This window comes from Macadamia integrifolia, chromosome 9 (genome assembly GCF_013358625.1).
Source record: "Macadamia integrifolia cultivar HAES 741 chromosome 9, SCU_Mint_v3, whole genome shotgun sequence".
In the NCBI taxonomy this organism is placed as follows: domain Eukaryota; kingdom Viridiplantae; phylum Streptophyta; class Magnoliopsida; order Proteales; family Proteaceae; genus Macadamia; species Macadamia integrifolia.
In genome coordinates this window covers 4,803,048-4,823,397 of record NC_056565.1, presented here as the reverse complement: position 1 = coordinate 4,823,397, position 20,350 = coordinate 4,803,048, and the positions used below count along the sequence as shown (strand labels likewise).

The 20,350-nt window shown below is 36.6% G+C and overlaps 2 protein-coding genes across 7 annotated transcripts; both read left to right on the top strand.

The window, feature by feature from the left end:
* The first annotated feature begins 1,142 nt into the window (after positions 1-1,142).
* On the top strand, positions 1,143-5,712 carry LOC122088431. 2 transcript variants are annotated; one of them, XM_042657701.1, is made up of 8 exons: positions 1,143-1,743; positions 1,833-2,108; positions 2,627-2,686; positions 2,790-2,999; positions 3,689-3,807; positions 3,909-4,006; positions 5,032-5,156; positions 5,239-5,712. In XM_042657701.1, the coding sequence occupies exons 1-8, from the start codon at positions 1,543-1,545 to the stop codon at positions 5,329-5,331; spliced, it is 1,182 nt and encodes a 393-aa protein (XP_042513635.1). In that variant the 5' UTR covers positions 1,143-1,542; the 3' UTR covers positions 5,332-5,712. The 2 variants fall into 2 exon arrangements, with proteins under 2 accessions (XP_042513635.1, XP_042513636.1); XM_042657702.1 differs by having other exon boundaries at positions 1,149-1,743; positions 3,912-4,006.
* Positions 5,713-7,040: 1,328 nt separating this feature from the next.
* On the top strand, positions 7,041-14,919 carry LOC122087917. Of its 5 annotated transcripts, none has more exons than XM_042657049.1 (9): positions 7,041-7,711; positions 7,860-8,144; positions 9,296-9,339; positions 9,442-9,460; positions 9,568-9,651; positions 12,589-12,698; positions 12,843-12,916; positions 14,386-14,494; positions 14,605-14,919. In XM_042657049.1, exons 2-9 carry the CDS (start codon positions 8,055-8,057, stop codon positions 14,639-14,641), a joined length of 567 nt encoding a protein of 188 aa, XP_042512983.1. In that variant the 5' UTR covers positions 7,041-7,711; positions 7,860-8,054; the 3' UTR covers positions 14,642-14,919. The 5 variants fall into 5 exon arrangements, with proteins under 5 accessions (XP_042512983.1, XP_042512982.1, XP_042512981.1 ...); XM_042657048.1 differs by having other exon boundaries at positions 9,291-9,339; positions 9,570-9,651; XM_042657047.1 differs by having other exon boundaries at positions 9,283-9,339.
* The last annotated feature ends 5,431 nt before the right edge of the window (positions 14,920-20,350 follow it).

The following is a 20,350-nucleotide window of genomic DNA, read 5'->3' as shown; positions in this document are numbered from 1 at the left end:
TTGGGATTTTGATCGGGTTCGGACCTCGGCGCGAACCCCACCCCAGGCATACGATGTAGCATACGTATATACCTTAAAATACGGATATAATACCTGTTTTATCCGTACATAGCCTTATGGTAGGTGCACGTACACGGTTTGGGCACTCCCGTCTCTTCTGGCACTGGCTCGAACTTGTCGGGCCAGCCGGTGTTTAAGGTCACCCGTGCCATCATAGCCCATAAGGAACCCGCTCTAATATCCTCTGGCTCGGTTCCTGCATGGTTAAACCGGTTCAACCGTGAAATCAGACCGGGTTTAAGAAGCGGGGTATTACAAAATTCCTCTTGGAAGTTCCAACGTCCAATAGCCTTTGCAGTATTGAAATTCCCGTTTTGGACAGACATGCAGAAATATCATCACAGGTCCCATCAATTCGGATAAAGAAATTCAAGTTGTATCTAACAGAGCTAGCTGCCAATTAGCCGGTGAGAGAGACACTTTCAGATTAGTTGCATCTGTATTGTTTCCTCCTTGGTTGGCACTAAATTCCTCTTGGAAGTTCCAACGTCCAATAGCCTTTGCATTATTGAAATTCCCATTTTGGACAGACATGCAGAAATATCATCACAGGTCCCATCAATTCGGATAAAGAAATTCAAGTTGTATCTAACAGAGCTAGCTGCCAATTAGCCAGTGACAGAGACACTTTCAGATTAGTTGCATTTGTACTGTTTCCTCCTTGGTTGGCACTAAATTCCTCTTGGAAGTTCCAACGTCCAATAGCCTTTGCATTATTGAAATTCCCGTTTTGGACAGACATGTAGAAATATCATCACAGGTCCCATCAATTCGGATAAAGAAATTCAAGTTGTATCTAACAGAGCTAGCTGCCAATTAACCTGTGAGAGAGACACTTTCAGATTAGTTGCATTTGTACTGTTTCCTCCTTGGTTGGCACTAAATTCCTCTTGGAAGTTCCAACATCCAATAGCCTTTACGTTATTGAAATTCCCGTTTTGGACAGACATGCAGAAATATCATCACAGGTCCCATCAATTCGGATAAAGAAATTCAAGTTGTATCTAACAGAGCTAGCTGCCAATTAGCCGGTGAGAGAGACACTTTCAGATTAGTTGCATCTGTACTATTTCCTCCGTGGTTGGCACTAAATTCCTCTTCACCCACCAGACATAATCAACTTGCACAGAGGCTTGCCTAACCCAGAAGAAGAATGAGCACAAAATAGAAGTCATAGGCAAAGGTGGGCAAAGCTAAGGATAATTGACATTTGATCACCCAAGGCTTCCTTTGGTCTTGTGATATTTTCTGAAGCACCTCTCTCTCCTTATTTCTTGTGGTTGTGGTTTGTGAGCAAAGGAATCCAAGTGGGAAAAAAAATATCTTTTTAGACTGGGTAAATCCATCCTATCCTTCCTGTACACGTTTTTGAAGTCCAGGCACATTCAACTAGTATATTAGACTGGTTTTAAGTAGAAGTGATTAGTGATTCAGAATCAGAAAGAAGAACTTGGTTTCATCTGTTCTCCTTCTGAAACTACAATGGGTTTGGTAACTCCATGGACTGCAACAACTTCCTTTCTCACTTTTTTTTCGTCATCTTTATATCTTCCTAAAGTCCAGTCATACCCTTTATCTAACCCTTATCGGCTTATCTGTCGATGCCAAAGTGTCTCAAACGACCTCCAGTTCGTCCTTCATGATGCTCTGGATGCCTGTGGAGTTGACACAACCAATGCCAGAGTAAGAATTTTTGGAACTGTTCTTGTTATTGGGTTTTCTTCTTTTGTTTTGTTTCTGCTCTTAGATTTTTGATTGGATTAATGGAGCAGGCAGCGAGAGAGGATTTCTGTTCTCAGATTGGGAGATTTACAACTCTGGAGAGGCAAACTAGTATTTGCAACAGAGGGGTTGATTTGGGGATAATAGCTTTTCAAATTGCTGCTGAGGATCACTCTCTCCTTTCACAATCTAATGTGCCTTTCCCAGTTGACACTTTCGTTGACAGGCTTGATGATCTTTCTATGGGTTACTTCCCGCACCACAAATTCTCTGCGTCGCCGAAAGATTTCATTGGAAATTTGGAAAGCTACTTGTATGTTCACAAGGTATATGTTAATATGCTTCTCCTACGCTTCTTACTATCTAAAATAAAATGAAGATAGAACTAAAGCTCTAGTTTTTCGTATATGATGAATTGGAACAAGACCCAGAGTGATCCAATGAACTAAAGACTGAAATCTAAGAGTGGAACTCAATTGTTGGTGAAAAACACACAATTTCCATCTACCGGTAGGACCTATTGTTCTTAATTGGAGTCTGTTCATCAAAACAAAATGATTTTCCAATACCTGTGCTGCATTCTGGTCTTAATTCCCTGATCTTTATATGTTTTGAACTCTTTCCCTGCTTGAGATAGTGCAAAGCAATTTCAAACTATTCAACCAATTCAATTCTTCTTATAAATCTCTGCCATTTGTATATGTGTGAATCCAAACCTAAACTCGAAAGGGAAGGGGGGTAAAAAAATTGAAAAACAAACTGGAAGTATTATTCTATAATTCAAAGTTCAATGGTTTTCTAATGGGATGATTTATTTACACAATGTGTGGTTCTATGTTGTCAGGGTTTTCAGAGAAAGAATGTCACAGATCAATCAGGGCCTCAAACTTTATATCTACACTATGTATGCCTCAAACCTTTTAGTTTGTCTGAATCTGTTATTGCTGAAGTGATACTAATTTTGATTGGCATGCTCCTTCACTAATTGATCCTAATGCTTCGTACAGGCTTTAGCAAACCGTTCTGGCTCTGCTCTTATGCTTTCACTTATTTACTCTGAAGTACTAAAGATGCTACATTTATGGGGTCTTTTCAATTTTGACGTCGAGATTGACTTCCCTCATGATCTTACCACACTTCCTAGAGGCTATGACAAGAAAAACAGCGAGATGGCTGATCAACCACATATAATGACATCGCAATCCCTCTTGGTGGAGGTATATATGTGTCTATCAAGTAGTTTTTTTCTTATTCATTTGGCTTCCTTCTTGTTTCCTCATTCTGCAAGTCCAATATGTAAATAGGTACAGAGCCCTGGTTTAAATTCTTCTAGAAGTATTATATTCCTCATGGTTAACAGATAATTGAAATAATCCCGGTGAAATCCTTTCCCACACCAGAAACTGTATAGTGGTATTTGTTACCACAAATAATTGTGATTTATGACCACTATCTTTCCTCTTTTTGATGCTTCTAGGATCCTGACTCAGAATTGTTGATGGTTGTCATGGCCTCAAATCACAATATGATTGTATGTATGTCATATGGAAGTGCATGGTTTGGGGTTACAATCTCCTGCATTGCAAGCACACAAGTGAAGTTTTGATCGCGTATGTGACTCTCACTAGAAATGTTTAGGTGGTATAGTTTCTCTCTGAGAATCCATAAATGGTCTAGGTATCTCTAATGAAGTCAGCAAAGGTACACTCTAGTTAGTTATGTTTTTGGCGAATAGGTAAAACCTAACAATGTACACTTGATCTGATGCAGTACAATTGGGATTATTGAGATCTTCATTAGAGAAGTCCCCTCTACATCATTTTTGTTTTGACAAACATCAAATTGTACCTATTGAAATCCTGCTTAGTTTTAGGTTTCGTCTCTCATGGAAATGTTCTTGTGCAAGATCTTGAGAACTCAAAAAGAAGCCTTCTGGCCATTCCAGTTTGGCAATACCAAAAGTTTATTCCTGAGGGCAGCAGATGCTGCTCATTGCATTGATGGACCAAGCTTGAATATGGAAAGGTTGGTCCAACCCCTACTCATCTTCTCTGTAGGAAATTTTGATAATTTTGAAGTTACCATTTACACTTGTTTAATTTTATACTGATCTCTGTTTACTGTAGCAGAAAATTTGAAATTGAATCTACTGAGGCTTCTTCAGATAGATTAAGACATGGAGTTTGGAATAGAAGTAATGGAAATATGCGGTGTGCATTATCTGGTTTGTACTATTTTACTTTTATTTTACAATTAGTCCATATTGTTGATGCAAATTCATTTATTGCTTATTTATCACCAGCAGTGACAATGCAGGTTTGAAACCTTTTTTTTATTTGTAAAAAAATAAAAAATAAAAAAACCCAAAAGTCAACATTTGCAGAAATATTCATTAGTGTAAAAAATGGAACTTGAGAAAGCCCACACAACACAGTATACACACATTTAGTTCATAAAATACAGTTTCATGGACATTATGTATATAAGAGAATGGCATTTTTATGCTGATCCTGGGTCTTTGGTATGGATGCTTGACTTTATTACAATCGAAGTAGCCATTCTTGCCTTCCTTGGAAAAATATTCTTGAATGTAAATTTCCAGATAATTCTCATTAATATATATAAATAAAAGAAGAGCTCTGGCTTCCTTTGCCACTCATATATCTGCCACCTAGAGGCTCAATAGGGCCCAATTTCTGTGACCAATGAACCTCAAGGTTTCCTGCTCATACATCAAATATGAGCCTTGACAGAATTTGCCAAGTGGCGAAATAGAGCTTTGAAAATTCAGGACTATGAGAGAATGCAAGATAGTGATCGGGATGCATGCCAATATACAGGAGAGTATTTTGATTGAATTAGGCTATGAAATTTGACATTTTGTGTTCAAACTATGTCATCTCTATCCAATGATCGTTATAACCACATCACTTGTCCACATGGCAAAATGGTTGGATTTAACCTCATTTTATGGCCATAGAAACTAAGTGACCTCGTAGACTTGCTATGGACTAAACATCACATTGTTACAATAGCTGTAGTAACAGCCTTAATTTTTGGCATGATCCTATCCATCTCTCTGTGAATATAGGAATCTACTAACCCATACCCAGTGCTTGTTCATATTGTTTCCAAACATGTCAGTAGAAATCTGTTTGATGTTTTATGATCTGACATTGAATGATCCCCTGCTTCACTGCTATTATGCCAGTCCTAATGTGGGAATCATTGCTTTCTCCTGTTTGACAGCTTGTGAACGTCTTATCCTACTGGCATCCAACTCTGATGAATTAAGAGATTATGGAATTCTCCTTTATCACTGTGGGTTTTACAAGGAATCCTTACAGTACCTCAACTCTTATCAGGTTTCAAAGGTAAACTTCTGAGACTTGATTTTAACAATCAAAACAAAAAGATTTTACTTTGGATGACTTGAAAGTTCTTTCATTGTTGCAGAACCATTCCCTTCAAAATGGATCTTCCAATCCTTTCAGCAACCAGGAGGAAGATGCAGTGAATAATCTGATGTTTCGACTCAACCTTGTTTGATGGAACAAGGTTGGGCCAGGCCCTCAAGCACTTATTGACTTCACTGTTTTATATGGAGTCAAGCATTCTAGTTCTGTACATATTATACTGTTATGAAGAAAAAAAATGTGTATTTCAATCATGTAAAAGATCACAAAAGTGGAAAAAAGAAGCCTGAGGCCAACGACGACTCAGGTAACATCTTCTCTGAGAAAAACTGAAACTCAGCTGAAGGTCGTCCTCACTAACTGGCTACTGCTGCTGCTCATTGCTAAGGTCCAAGCCACCACTGCCATTGGACCACATTGCTGAAGAATCTACCATTGTTGGCCGTGACCCAAATTATATTTGTAATTATTGAATGTTAATTTCATATATAAACCAGTTTATATTTAACCCATCTGATTTTGATCTCATTTTATCTATGAAAATTAAGCTATTTCTAATCTGATTATATGTTGAAGCTCAAACTGACAATCCAAAATCACAATTATTATTTTGTAGGTCAAACTTATTGCCATAAAATACCCCCTCTTATTTCCTTAAGTTTCTGCTACAATGTAAGAATTTTCTTGTATTCATGGTTTTGTTTGAAATCTGAAGTGTCCAAAATAGAGTGTGAGAGTGAGAATGGCACAGTGAAGTATATTCCAAGTTGAGAACAGCCCAAAGCTCATATACATATTCAGATGCATATCTATAGATCTGGATTTCAAGTTTCAACAACTGTGATACAAACTCTATTAAAAAAAAAAAAAACAACTATGACACAAAGGACAGAGATCCGTGGAGTATGAAAATATTCAAATGCATGTCTATGTAAGTAGATTGTATTAAGCTATAGCACACAGAACAGAGATCTATGATAAGATTGCTCCATTGTTACCTGGTGGTTCAAGTATGAAAGCGGAAACAGTCTCTAAGGTTGCATAATTCTACCTCCCCAAACCATGCGGTGGCGGGAGCTTTTGCACTGTGGTATGCCCTTAGAACTTTTAGAGATGTCCAACAAAACAAAAATATCAATTCTTTTGCACACAGTGAAGGAAATCTAAGGTCATAGCTACCCTCCCCCACCTCCCCACCCCTTCGAAGTTGATCTAACCCCTAGGTATTCCATCCAACAACAATGAATAGGGAATCTCTTCACAATGGATAAAGAAAAATTTGGTCCTCAATCAAATATATTCATGAAAATTTGGTAGAAATTGGAATACTGAGACAATGGGTTTTCTTTGGAGCACACTCAAGCACTAGAATCCAAGGATTATATGTGTTTTTGCTCTAAGAATGCAGGAGTACAAGGATTGAGGATGAGGATACCTCGAAACTTTGGATCCTTGTGTACTTGAGCTCTGTAGTCCTCATGGGATAGAGCTCAAGTGCTGGTTCCAGAGCTTATTTGCAATAACAATGTTTCAGGACCTGCACTGTAATAGAAATGACTTCTAATCTCATCATCATGAGAGTACCTACACTATTAGTGGGGTTCCATTTGAATATTATGTCCAAAATACATGAAAACCACTATAATCTATTTAATATCCAAGCATATCTTCGAAATGAAATATTTTTTCATGAAAGATTTTACAATTTTTAATGGGTCCCTCACAATTTTTTTGTCAGCCAATGATGGCCCTTGAAACAAAGTCTTTTCTCCCAAATATCAATGTCATTGGATCCCTCTTTTAATATGTGATTGAGATCTAGGATTTTGCAATTTTCTATATATGGTCTCATCTCAAATTTCTTCTTGTCCAATGATGATCCTTGAAACGAAATTTTTTCTTAGAATTTCAATTGACTTGATTTCAATGTCATCAGATACCTCTTTCAAAATTAAGTAGTTTGGAGCTTAGGATTAATTTTTTAAGGTTTTGAGACCTTAGCTGAGGTACATTAGTTTAAGGAATGATTTATGGGTTTAAGGTTTAGGGTTTAGGGTAATACGACTCATACCCAGTCTAGATAGTCCGACAAAGATTGGTTCAGTTCGTCGGGATTTTTTCAGTTGGTTTCGGTCGTTTTCGCCGGTTCAGATTAGGTTTTGACATGCCTAGATTGGCGCCTTCGCCAAGGGTTACCGTTGTAGAATTATTCTCGATCAACTGAGACCTGATAAAATGATCCACGAACTCACGAACTCATCCACCTCCAATTCTTTGTAATCTGAAACAGTAATGTCTTCCTTAACTCCATGGAGGACTGAAACAACAACAACAAAATCCCAACTCGCTTTCTCTTCTTCTTCTTCTTCTTCCAATCATTCAAAACCCCACTCGAATCCTTCACCTCTTATCCCAATCGAATAATCTGTCGATTCCAAGACCTCAAATCAGACCTCAAATTCGTCCTCCACGATACACACGATGATTCACGATTCAACACTATACATGCCCGGGTCATCTCTCTCTCTCTCTTGATATATATATATATATATATATATATGTGTGTGTGTGAAAGAGAGAGAGAGAGAGAGAGAGAGAGAGAGAGAGAGAGAGAGAGAGAGAGAGATTGTTTAATTAATGATTTGGGGGTTTGATTAGCAGGATTTTAGAGAAGGTTACTTGGCTCAGATTCGGAGGTTATCAAATGTGGATAGAGAGTGCAGCATTTGCATAAACAAAGGGGTTAATTTGGCAAAAGCAGCTCTTTACATTGCTGCTGAAGATGATTGTCTCATTTCCCATTCACTGAAGACTCTGCAAGTTGATTCATTCATCGAAAGGTTGAAAGATGTCACTATGGAGTATTGCTTGTCTTACCCTTGGACCTTTAAAAGGCCTCCGGAGGAACTCATCCTCAATCTCGAAAGATACTTATTTCGTTCTAAGGTATTATTGGGCTTTGATTTTGATCTCCTTTGTTCTTTTTATTAATTTTATTCGTTTTGCTTAGTTCTGCTTGAAATGAATTATGAATGACACTATCTGTATCAGTTTAGCAGTTCAGTTTGGTCACCATTATTAGTATCTATGCAATAGTAATTTTTCATGATTTTGTCGAATATACAGGAGTTCTATCTGCTTTTCTTTCTTTCTTTTTAAATTAGTTTTTGATATTGATGAAGCATCTGCATATCTTTTACTATTCTTCGTAGCAATTTATAGTTTTCAATTCTTTATGGTCTATACAAAGTATACATTTTGGTGGACAGAATTTAAGAATAATGACGAAGACAATTTATTACCCATGTTTGTTCATGGAATAGATGTCTTCTTGATAAGGAAGATTTTTCATTGTATTTAGTGTACTTGTCCAAACAAAGTAGATTCTCATTTTCTAATATGCATTTTAAAATCTTAGACTGTTAAGTGGAGAAGCCCACTGCGACCTAGTGGTTGCGGGTTCATGCAGTGGGTATAGTTCAAAATCTCATTTCAGTCAGACTGAAATGAACGAAATACTAAAATTCCACCGAAACATTGTATTTTTTCCATGAGTTTCGCTTGGCCATTTCAGGGGGCAAATGATTGAAATGACTAAAATTTCAATGAAACAATGCATTTGTGTGACCGAAATGAGCAAACTTTTGGAGAAAACAATGCTGATTCTGGGTTTCGCTTCCTGTTTCGTCTCAAAATCAGAGTTTTTGAATTATGGCACTGGGTACACCCCCCTTTTTTTTTTCAGCCATGAGGGGGAAAATCCCCACTAGTATATGAAGTCATCCAAGGTCATAGATTTTGTTGATGTGGGAAAAATTTTTCCCGTGGAATTATTCCATAACATCTCCCTTGTACTTAAACATTTTGACCTATGGATAGTAATGTATAAAAGCATTTTGACAAGGTGATTTAATAGGGAGGGGTAGTATGCTTCTTTTTTTTTTTTTTTTTTTTTTTTGAACTCTTAACTGCTTTCTTTTACTTTTGTTATTTTAACTTGCTATCTGCGCTTCATTAGCTTGCAAATCCTTTGATATCTTCTGTAGATACTAACTATTTATTTTAATGTGGTTCAATTTTTCAGTTTCGTAGAGCAGATTTCAGAAAGCAGACAGCGCCACGGGCTTTATATCTACATTCGGTGTGTTTCTCCCACTCTTCTTTTGTCTTAGCCTGTTACTGTGAAAATCCCACCATTACAGTGTGGTGTGTTCTTCACTGAGTCATCTTAATTTTTAAACAGGTTTTGGCACATCGTTCAGGTTCCGCAGTTATGCTTACACTTATTTACTCTGAAGTGTTAAAAATGCTATGTTTACAGCGATTTCTGAATTTTGATGTATAGATTTACTTCCCTTCCAATTCATAGAGTCTTCCCAGAGCTTACCAAGAGCAGAAAAGCAAAGATGGTGATCATTTACATATAATGACAACACAGTCCCTTTTGGTGGAGGTAAGTATAAACCAGATTTTGTTTTTTTTTCTTTTCTTCTTCATTTTGGGTGGTGTTCATGGCTCCATTTTATTTCCTCACTGCGCATAAGTTGTAAATGTGTATACCAAATTTTGTACTTAGTCCTTCTGGTTCTATATTTTTATATAGGTAATCATCCCAGAAGAAGGCTAGTATTACTTTCTGCAGAATGGTTTGTCTGTTTTTTATGTATTGTCAGATGAAATTTTTTCCCTATTCGTCTATTAGTTTATATTATGGTCTGTAGGACGTCAACAATTGGTTTATCAAAACACGTGATACAACACTACAACAAATAAGATCTCTTAGGTCAAAGGTCAAGTGACGGGTATGAATCTCATCCTCACACAACTGGCGTAGCACATGCAAGATTCTTATTAGATTCTTTTCTATTTACGCACAGTGTGTATACTCACATTTATGTACTAAAATCACATTCCTAGCAACATACAATATGACAACCATATGAACAGGATGTTTGGTCCTATCCCTACTAGCCAAGAATAGTTTTGGTGAAAACCCATGGAACAACTTACAAGCCCAATAAATAAATGCCATGCGTTAATAAAAAATAAACACTTTTATTAAATGAACGGGGTTTTATCGACATACATGTTCAACAATAATAACTTCCACCAACTTCCATATTCGATGTTACACATCTTCCATATGATCTTTGGAAGGAGTGCAGTTCATCAACAAGAAAAGAAACTTAGAATTTTCTGACCTTGTGGAATTCTTTTAATGCTACATTTTTAAGCAGTTTAAGATGAATTTTCAACTGTATGAAACTCTATTTATTCAGATCCATCACAGGAAACATGCAGAGTGGCAGTTTCATAGCATCAATTCAATTGTTTTTAGTCCATTTGAAAAGGGAACATGAATTGGAAGTATGTGGAGCTGTATAAATTTATTGCAAAATTTGCAGGAGCTTGGGAAGCAATTGGAAATCCATGGGAAAATGCACTGAAGATTTCAGGAAATCATTGATATGGCATTGATATGCGTCTTTATCTTTTCCCTTTTCTCTTATCTTGAGCCTCTTTCCTCTTACTTTCATCGTCGATCTTCCATCTTCCATCTTTATCCCATGCCTCTTTATCTTTTCCTTTTCTTATTTTCTTCATTTCTCCTTTTATGTTTGGACCTTTTTTTTAACCTACTTTGTTTTGCATGGATCCTTGTAGCAACTCCATTAAGTTGGGATAAGGCTGATTCTGTTATATTGATTTGGAGGAACACTAGTATGGCAACATCCTTGTAATGTAAAGCTAGGTCACAACTAATCTAACCCTAAATAGGATCACATACTATCCCCAAACAGGTACTGGTTTCAGCCTTATATCAGTTCATGTAGTACTGTATTTGAAAGACTCAAAAAAGTAGCCACATAGATAGAATCTATAAATCAAAGGATAATTCGGATGATGGAGAGTAATCCTAATAGAACTAGAAGAAGAGTGAGTGAGTAATTGACCAAGAAGTAAATTCTATTATAGAATGAAGCAGCAACGGATGAGAATCGAACGTAAACAGTGAAGAACTGAAGTGATAAAACAGCAACTAATGAAGAACAGTAAAGAGTAACTGATGGGTAAAATAGTAATTTCCAGACCAATTTAGTGTTTTGAAATTAGGTCAGTTACTCCAATCGATTCCTGAAATCAGAACATGATTGATTCACAAAACAGAAGTGAAAACAGTAACTTTATAAAGACACAACACAGGATTGATTCAGGCTTTTAAAAGGGAGGCAGAAATGGTCTGATGAATATTTCCAGATCCAGCCGTTGGAATTGGCCCAAATTTGAATCGAGTTTCAATCTAGGGTTGCTGAATCAAAATTTCAGAACGATCGGATGGCTGGGTTTCTTAATCCAAAAAATTGCCTCGTATCCCACCTTCTAGAAACTGGAATCTTGAGTGAAGAATAACACTAGTTGATGGCTGTAATCAGAGATTGAATAATAAAAGAAGGAAGAACCCCAGTAGCAGTAATTAATAATAATAATAATAATAATAATAATAATAATAATAATAATAATAATAATAAGAGAATTTTCCGGGCTTCACACTATAAGACGTCAATCGAATCACACACCAACCCCTTCATCTTGATCAAAACACAAGGAAGAGCTTCAACACTTGAAGTCAGTTTGCAGCACCAAAGTACTCTTGTTCAAAAAATCGTGGGGAGTATTGGTTTCAGTTCCAACACCTTTACCCAGCTGCATAGGCTGGTTGGTCCAAAGGCTTACAAGTCTAGTCGATTTAATTGGAGTTATGGACCTGGCCCCTTAGGTTCATGCGGCTGTATTCTGGCCTAGGAGCCCGTCTACATCACTTTTCATAAATAAGAATTCTAGCAAAGAAGAGAGTTTATATCTCCAAATTTATGTATTAAGTTCTTCAAGCCCAAACTAAGTCGCCATATGCAATTAAATGTCAAACCCTAAATCTATTTGTGATCTTCCTCAACCTGTTTAGCAAGGTCATCTGTTGAACTTAAACACCCATACTATCTCTGGAAGTACCTCCAATGCTTGAAGGTATGGGATTTACTAAGGAAAAGAGGACCAACATGGACCAATCACCTGAAAATGGGAACATTTCTAATAAGAGTGATGGGGTTATGATGGCTCTTTCATGAACAGTTGAACTGCACATCCAAATTATGCAGTGGTCAGTGGAATAAGATTCAGTTCACTGATCCCCACCTTTTGGTACTTCAAAAGGTTGGTAATAAATATAAAATTATATGGTCAGATAAATCTCTGTATGTGGTACAGCACAGTTGGATTCTTCATTTTCACTTATTCAAACAACCTTTGTCAACTTTTCATTTCCCTTATTTCATCCAACATCCTCTTTATCAGGTTCTTGCTTCATTTTCGGTTTTGTGCTGTAGTACAGATCCTGAAAAATTTGAAGGAAGCATTCTGGCCATTCCAGTGTATTCATGCCAGGAGCCTATTCTTAAGTGCTGCCAACTGCATTAATGGACGAACCACTGTAGAAGAGAGGTGCTTTGCCCCCTAAAACATTGCTAACAAATTTTTATAAATTGAATACTATAGTTTGACTACTCATATTTTTGAATCATTAGTTCCCCCCCCCCCCCTTTTGTATATTTACTCTGGCGTTGGTTTTGAGCTTGCATCTGCTAGGGCTGCTCGTTCTAGGCTGGACCGTGGACACTGGACTAGTTTACCTTATGGAGATATGCGGCATGCATTATCAGGTCTTCTCTGTTTCCATGTTTGTTTAGTATGATAGCTTTCAGTTTTCACGAATTGTTATTTCTCTTGTAAGGGTAATTTTTGAGTCTTTATATCAAATGCAGATTGGATTCTATTTTCTTTTGCATGGTGAATTATTGTTTTATTCATTTAGGTTAAGATTGGTAGATTTTAAATTTTTATTTTCTTGGGTAGGCCTGTATTACACTTATTTGATTTTCAATCCTGATAGTCCTAGAAGTTAAGGAAGAGTTTGTCATTTGAGGGTCTCTGGTGAAAGGACAATGGTTGCTTCTTCCATGATGAGATTTCTCTTTAAACCCTAGATGATATGGTGCTTTTGAACCATATATGTGATGCATAGAGCCCTAGTGTAAAATTGGGTATGCCGTGCCTCCACCCTCTTATCTTCTATTCTGTGTTCAAGAGAACTTTAACTGGAAGCCTGGAACAACCATATAATGCAGTAGCACTTGACTGGTTGCACCAGCATCACTGGCTTTGGAAATCCAGATCCAGAAAGAACCTATTCTTCTATTTCCCTTCTTCTTTCCCTCCTCTATTTTTCTGTTTTATCTTCTGATTTGTTCTTGAATCTGAAATTTATTGATGTACAAAAGATCCTACCTGGGATTAGATCACTTGTGATTTGATCTTATATTACATGGAGTTTCCAAATAAAATTTCACCTCCTAGGAGGACGCCTGTTGTGAACCACCACCCCTCCTTCGATAAGAGTAATTGGGGAATGTGAGAGAAACTTAATAAATTAAATAATACCATGGACAAATAATTTGGGACTTACAAAAACTCCAAGTAGGACAGTCTTTGTGGAAAGAGGGAGTAACAAAGTAATTTATTGAACATGGAAAAAAGATACAAAAAGTTAAGAGTCGTAAAAGAAGCTAATAAGGAATAAAATTAAGTTAATGATCCTTGTCTTGACAACCTCCTGGACTGAGAGATTTTTCACCATGTTATCACCTGACCTGCACCCGATAGGAGTGAGATGTTCATTGAGTGGCACTAGACTGCCTCCCTCAAAAGAAATATGACTATCTCCAAGATCCATCATCGTCCACCATCCATCCAATCACATCAGATTAATAGCCTTTGATGATTACCTTTTGAAAGATCTTGTTGCAGCATATTCCTCTGCCCAGGAGAAAGGGGCTGAGAGCTCAGTCCTTCTAAAGTGACTTACCCCAAAGCCAGTATCTTCTTGTCTACTTTTAGCTTAGTATATTGTTATTATAGGCATCTGTTTTGTACCTTATTAAGGTCAAAATTTTAACTGTATACTTTGTAGTTCTCTCTACATGTCACTTCCTCAAAAACTAACTTGTGGATGAATCATTTACTTCATACTGAAAGAAGTTTTCTTCTCTACCGTATGTTTGTATTCTTGTCATCATCTCAACATATTCAGGAAGTTCTCATGTAGGAATTATTTCTTTGTCCCCTTTGACAGCCTGTGAACGTCTGATCTTGCTGAACGTTGATTTTACTGAATTGAGAGATTACAGCATTTTACTTCATCATTGTGGATTGTATAAAGAATCACGAAAATATCTACGACGGTATCAATCCCTTTCAGTAAATTCTGTATACTTTGCGTGGGCTATTAATGTTTTTATGCATAGATGAAGTTAGAATATTTAATATTGGAGCTCTATTTGCACTTTTGCAGAATTATTGTGGACAAAAGCATTCTAACGATATTGTAAGCAAAATGGAGAAGAATGCAGTAGATAAACTGATGGTTCGTCTCAACCTCATTTCTATGGAGGAAGGTTGGACTAGTAGGCCTCCTTATGCCGAAAGTATATACCGTTCTTCTCTAAACCATTAGAATAAGTGAAGCATCATAATTATTACCTCAGATCCTCAATTCATGGTTCTGTTAATAGCTTTTTCTTTTGATTATTTATTTATGTAGTAGCTTTCCATTGTAAATTAGTCCGAATCTGAATAAGCTAATTGGGAACTTCTATTTTCTTTTAAAGATTTCAATTTTTTTTTTTTTTTATATTTAAATTTGGTATTAGCGCCCTAGGGTGGTTAGTTTCATTTCTTTAAAAATTTCAGGTTTTGTTTGGTATGCATTCCTATTCTGAGAACGTAGAATGATAAATTTGGTATTAGGGCCCTAGGGTTAGTGTCATTTCTTTAAATTTTAGGTTATATTTGGTATGTATTCTCAAAAAGTAGAATGCATTCTTCACCGAGAATGCGAACACTGTTTAGATAAATGTTTGGTCAAAATCCATTCATTTTTCAGAATGCTTAGGCATAACATCAAACGCTCATGGGCTAAACAGAGCTCCGAAGCATTGGATTCGAAATGACAGTCAGAAGTCCCAAAAAAAAAAAATATATATATATATATATATATGTTTGATACTTTGAAAGATAAAATTCTTGATCAAATTAAGAATCCCAAAACATGGAATCTTACTCATCTTCGAGTCTACTCAACACGCAAACCCTAAAGTTCAATCTTAAGACTATAATCCCTTGTCTCCAAAAAGAAGTACATCTTGACCATTAATGACAATTGCATCTAATTTTTTTGGAGGGACGACACCGTTAAAGATCATGAACTACAGGTGCTTCTGAAAGAATCATGGAAGTCTGGAGTTGGGAGTCAAGGATAAGCAAAAACGTGAATGTCGAATGGGTTTTTACCCCATTCCAAAACTATTTCTACTCTTAATAACTTTCAAAGATTCCAAAATGTGAATATACCAAACTGTGTTCTTGATGTTCTAGAATGCATTCTAGTCTCAGAACACATTGTGAGAATGCAAACCAGGGCTTCCCCTAGAACCTAAAGCTTCTCTATCTTCTCGTTCATGTATACCTTTTTTTTTTTCTTTTTTGCTAATAACAGGTATCAAACACAAATTTGAGTGGACCTAAGGAGGTAAGAGGAGTCGAATTCAGAATCACACGCTTCCCCTTTGGGTTTCATTCATATATAGCAAACATAACCTATATGTGCCTTTTTTTCAAAACAAAATTTAGCATACACTCACGCTGCCCACTCCAGTCTAATGCTGATTTATGTCTCTATTCCCCCCTCAACCCCCCCCCCCACCCCAACCCACCAGTCTTGAATGAAAACTTTGATTCATGGCTGGCATTGTGTTTGGGAAAAATGTTGAGGATCATAATTATGGCCCATTAGGCCACACGACTGTTTGGCTCGCTCTAGTACATTGGGCTAATCGTTAGATAAAAGAAGAGGGGTGTTCTTAGGGTTTCAATGGAAAGTGTGGAAGGTGAAGGAGAGATTAGAAGCAGGTCTGTGCTGTGAGTCTGTGACAAGCAACAGACTTTTACCAGCAGGACAAACTGGAGCCTTCCTAATTAATACATAAATTGGTAAGTTGGATAGGTAAGGATGGTGTAAATTAACATCTGAGTCTGAAAATAGGCTTCACTTGCCCCTTAAAGCCCCAGAATTATCAAGACAGATCCGTTAATACTCTTGAATATTTACAGGTCCATTTGGGGAAAATGTCACTCCACGACGGACACCGTCCATTTGACATTCCAAATAATTTTTATCACGTTGCAGGATGACGTTGAAATCTCCACTGTCAGATGTTTCATAGGATGAATGTCCGGATTAGTCACGTATTAAATTTTACTCCCAAAATCTTATATATAGGTTTACCGTTTACTCTCTCATATGTATATCCATGCATCATCGGAAGTGGATCAAGTTTTCGTAAAAGAAGCATTCTCCTATGCTATTGATCCACATATACGGAAATCATACATAAAAAAAAATCATATAGTGGATTCCATATGTGTGAATCTGATCGTACAAAAATGATTCTCATACAAGAACTTGATCCACACTTTATATCATCTCTTTGGCCATCTCAGATTTCCTATTGCATTTGTTATCCATTTACTAGATTTAAATTGTGCTGAAACTTGATATGTTGACCAAGGACCTCAGAGTCTAAGTGTCGACAAAAGGTTGGCCTTCATATGACATAACATGTAGCAAGTATCCTTGGGCCAATGAGATATCCTTTCCTAGATGGAATGATGAGGAAACAATCACCCCTCCTCCCACCCTTCTAAAAAACAAGGAGAAACAAATTAACATTAAATGGATTTTAAGAATTATTTGGAGCAATGGCAAAACATCTTTTAGGTGATTGGTAATTGGTCTCTCAATTCTTGGCTGCATTTCTTAAGGATAGGTGATCCCACGTCCCCCCCCCCCCCCCCCCCCTTCCCCCACCCCTGGAGCGGTCCTAATGCACACGGTGAACAGGATTGTGAACAGATTCTCGTTCACCATGGTCTCAAGGGAACTTGGTTCACACAAGAATATAAAACAAAAAGGGAAACCCGATGCCTACTTACTTGTTATAGTAATCTTTCCCTCTCTGACCTTAACTTCCTGCACCACAATTGTCACTTGGCAAATTAATGGGGCGAAAAATGTTTTGGATAGGTAGATCTCCATATTCTCTGCTCACATGGTAAATTTTAATATCCAGAATATGCCATATTGAAAAATATAAATTTAAAAAACTAAAGCTATAAGAGAGTGTATAATATTTGTCAGAGTATTGAAGCATGCATGGACATATAGGGGTGCAAGGTTCAAATACTCGGTAAAAGTCACGGGAATGGTCAGAGTCGCTACCATCAGATAGATCTACATTTTTTTTTTTTTTTGAAGAATCCATTTTTAATTATGATTTTACCTAAGGGTGTTAATCAGTCCGGTTTTGGTTTAAACGGTGTGGATCGGTTTGGTTCACATTTATTTGACTAAAAGCAAAACCGCACCATTTACTAAACGGTTCCACTTTCTGAAACCGTGGCCTTTTAGTAAACGGTTTTGGTTTCCACGGTTTCTAAACAATGTCGGTTTCACGCTTTTAAACGATTTCAATTTCGTTTTATTCCATACGGTTTGTAAAACGGTTCACAATCGATTTGTTATAACTTGCAACCATCTCTAAATTGAAGATCATAAGCTTATCAAAAAATAATTGGCAACCACAAATAAGAGATTCTATATTAACGATGGTATGTCTTAATTTGATAATCTAATGTTATTTCTTTGCATAGTCATTCTCAAACATATAGAACTAATATCATACAACATCCAAATCCAGTCTTCTACAGCATAAAATATTAAAATGACAGGTGGTTCAGCCAAAACACCCCATCTATGATAACATAATAACATAGTAACATATATGAATTACAAATTCATGATCTAAAGCCTAAACTTGAACTGAATTGTAATAAATCATACCAAAGCAGGATGGGCACTTAATTTAATTGTTAATTGTTATACAGATTACTGCCCCTTCTTTATTTAATTGTTATACGGATTAATCGGATCAGTTTAAACGGTTTAAAAGGTTTTAAATGGTTCGGTTTAAGCGGTTTTAATTCGGTTTGAAACCAACGGGTTCCGCGGTTAAAATCGACCCAACCCGTTTAGCTAATCGGCTTGAAACTTAAAACCATAACTGCACCATTTACTAAACGATTTTGCTGTTTCGGTGTAAACAGATCGATTCAATTTCGATAAATGGTTTTGGTTACAAATTCACATCCTTAATTTTACCCTTTAACCAGGCTTTATCAATTTCACCTCCAGCAACATGATTGCACGTTTAACTAATCGGGCTTATGTTTGTGGGATATGGTCATGTTTATAATCGGTCAGTTAGGCTCATACTTTAATCGGGCTAAACAGGTCTTAGATTGGCTATTGAGTTGTTTAACTCTAAACAAGTCTAAATGGACCTTATTTAAAATTGATCTCTAAAGTAAGGCTGCAGGGGAATGTTAGAACTCCCCATGGGTTTGGGTTTGAGTTTGAAACCCTATTGAGGAAATCACACAGAGAAACAAAAACACAAATCTAATAAAATTATAGAGGATTTAATTGTACCTTTCACCAAGTATGTTGAAGAATATTGATATTGGTCATTCCTACTTTCGCTCTCTTGGCTTGGCTATGGATTTTCTACAGCCCCTTAAACCTTCTCGGTTCTCTCACTTTAGTGGTAAAGTAGGGAAGAGTGAATAATGGTTGTAGGGACCCAAAACCTAGTATTTATAATATTATCATGTATCCAAAACCCTAAACCACAATGAGTTGAGCCAGCATATCCCTAAACTTGAGAGTGGATCGAATCGGTTCATGTAATTTGACTCTCACCAATTTTATCAACCCGAATAATTAATTTAGTCCATAAATCCAACAATATCCCACTTGGGCTACATTAATTATAAGGATGTCTTTTAAATTGATGTGGCCATAGAATCTTTTTACATTAACCACTCTTACTGTGATTCAGTTGAAAAATCACTCACATCGAATAACAGCAGAAGATACACCTCAATATACAGCATACAACTTTCTGTTATTACAAACATAAGTAAGTTTCTTTACACGAATCTATGTGGGATACCATCATAAAAACATTGACATATCCTCAAATTACACTGTTGTCATTCCATGTAGGTCCTTAACTGTGATATTAACATTCACTGTGGCAAATCGCCTTTAATCTGTGGTTAATATCTAACTATGGCTTTCCGTCTATAAACTATGACAAATATTGCCTATGAACTGTGACAAATATTGTCTTAAAATGTGACAAATATTACATTTTGAACTGTGGTAATATATTGCCTATAACTAAGACATTACTACCTATAAAAACATTCTCAAATGAAATCATAAACCAAATATTTCAAGAAATAACTGTGCATAATGTAAATGCTAAAACTTAACCATAATTCATCAAACTGTGCCTCAAAACATACGGGCTAAGGTTCAAAACATAAACAAATGCTAAACAAAACCAGAGCTCCCACTAATCAAGCATTTCAAATAAATGTATGTAAATAAATCCTAATTACTTAATGGGACCAATTTTTACTTGCTCTCAATTGCTGGTGATCAGTCTACCTCATCCTTTCTTGGTATCATCCTGCTTATCAGCCCAAGAATTCTTTCTCTTCTCTAACCATTTCTTGAAAATAAAACAGTCCTTCTTCACATGTCCTTTCTTATAGCACCAGAAACACTCTACGTTGTTGGTATTCTCTTCATCCTAAGCCTTTTGAGATGTGTCATGATCTTAAGAGATATTAGTCCTATCATATGGCTTGATGCTTCCTCTGTTGAAAAAATTTTTGTTCCTTCTGCTTGGTCCGCCAGAAGATCCCTTGTGGAAAGTTGCATGTGCACTCTCAAACCTAGTTTGTTTCAATTTTTCTTCCTCTTGAGTGCAAATGGAAATGAGTTCATTTAGGCTCTAATCACCTTTCAGTGCAATTTAGGTAGATTGGATAACCTTATACTGACTAGGGAGGGTATTCAGTGCAATGTGTACAATATATTCTTCATCGATCTGTATTCCAAGATCCTTAAG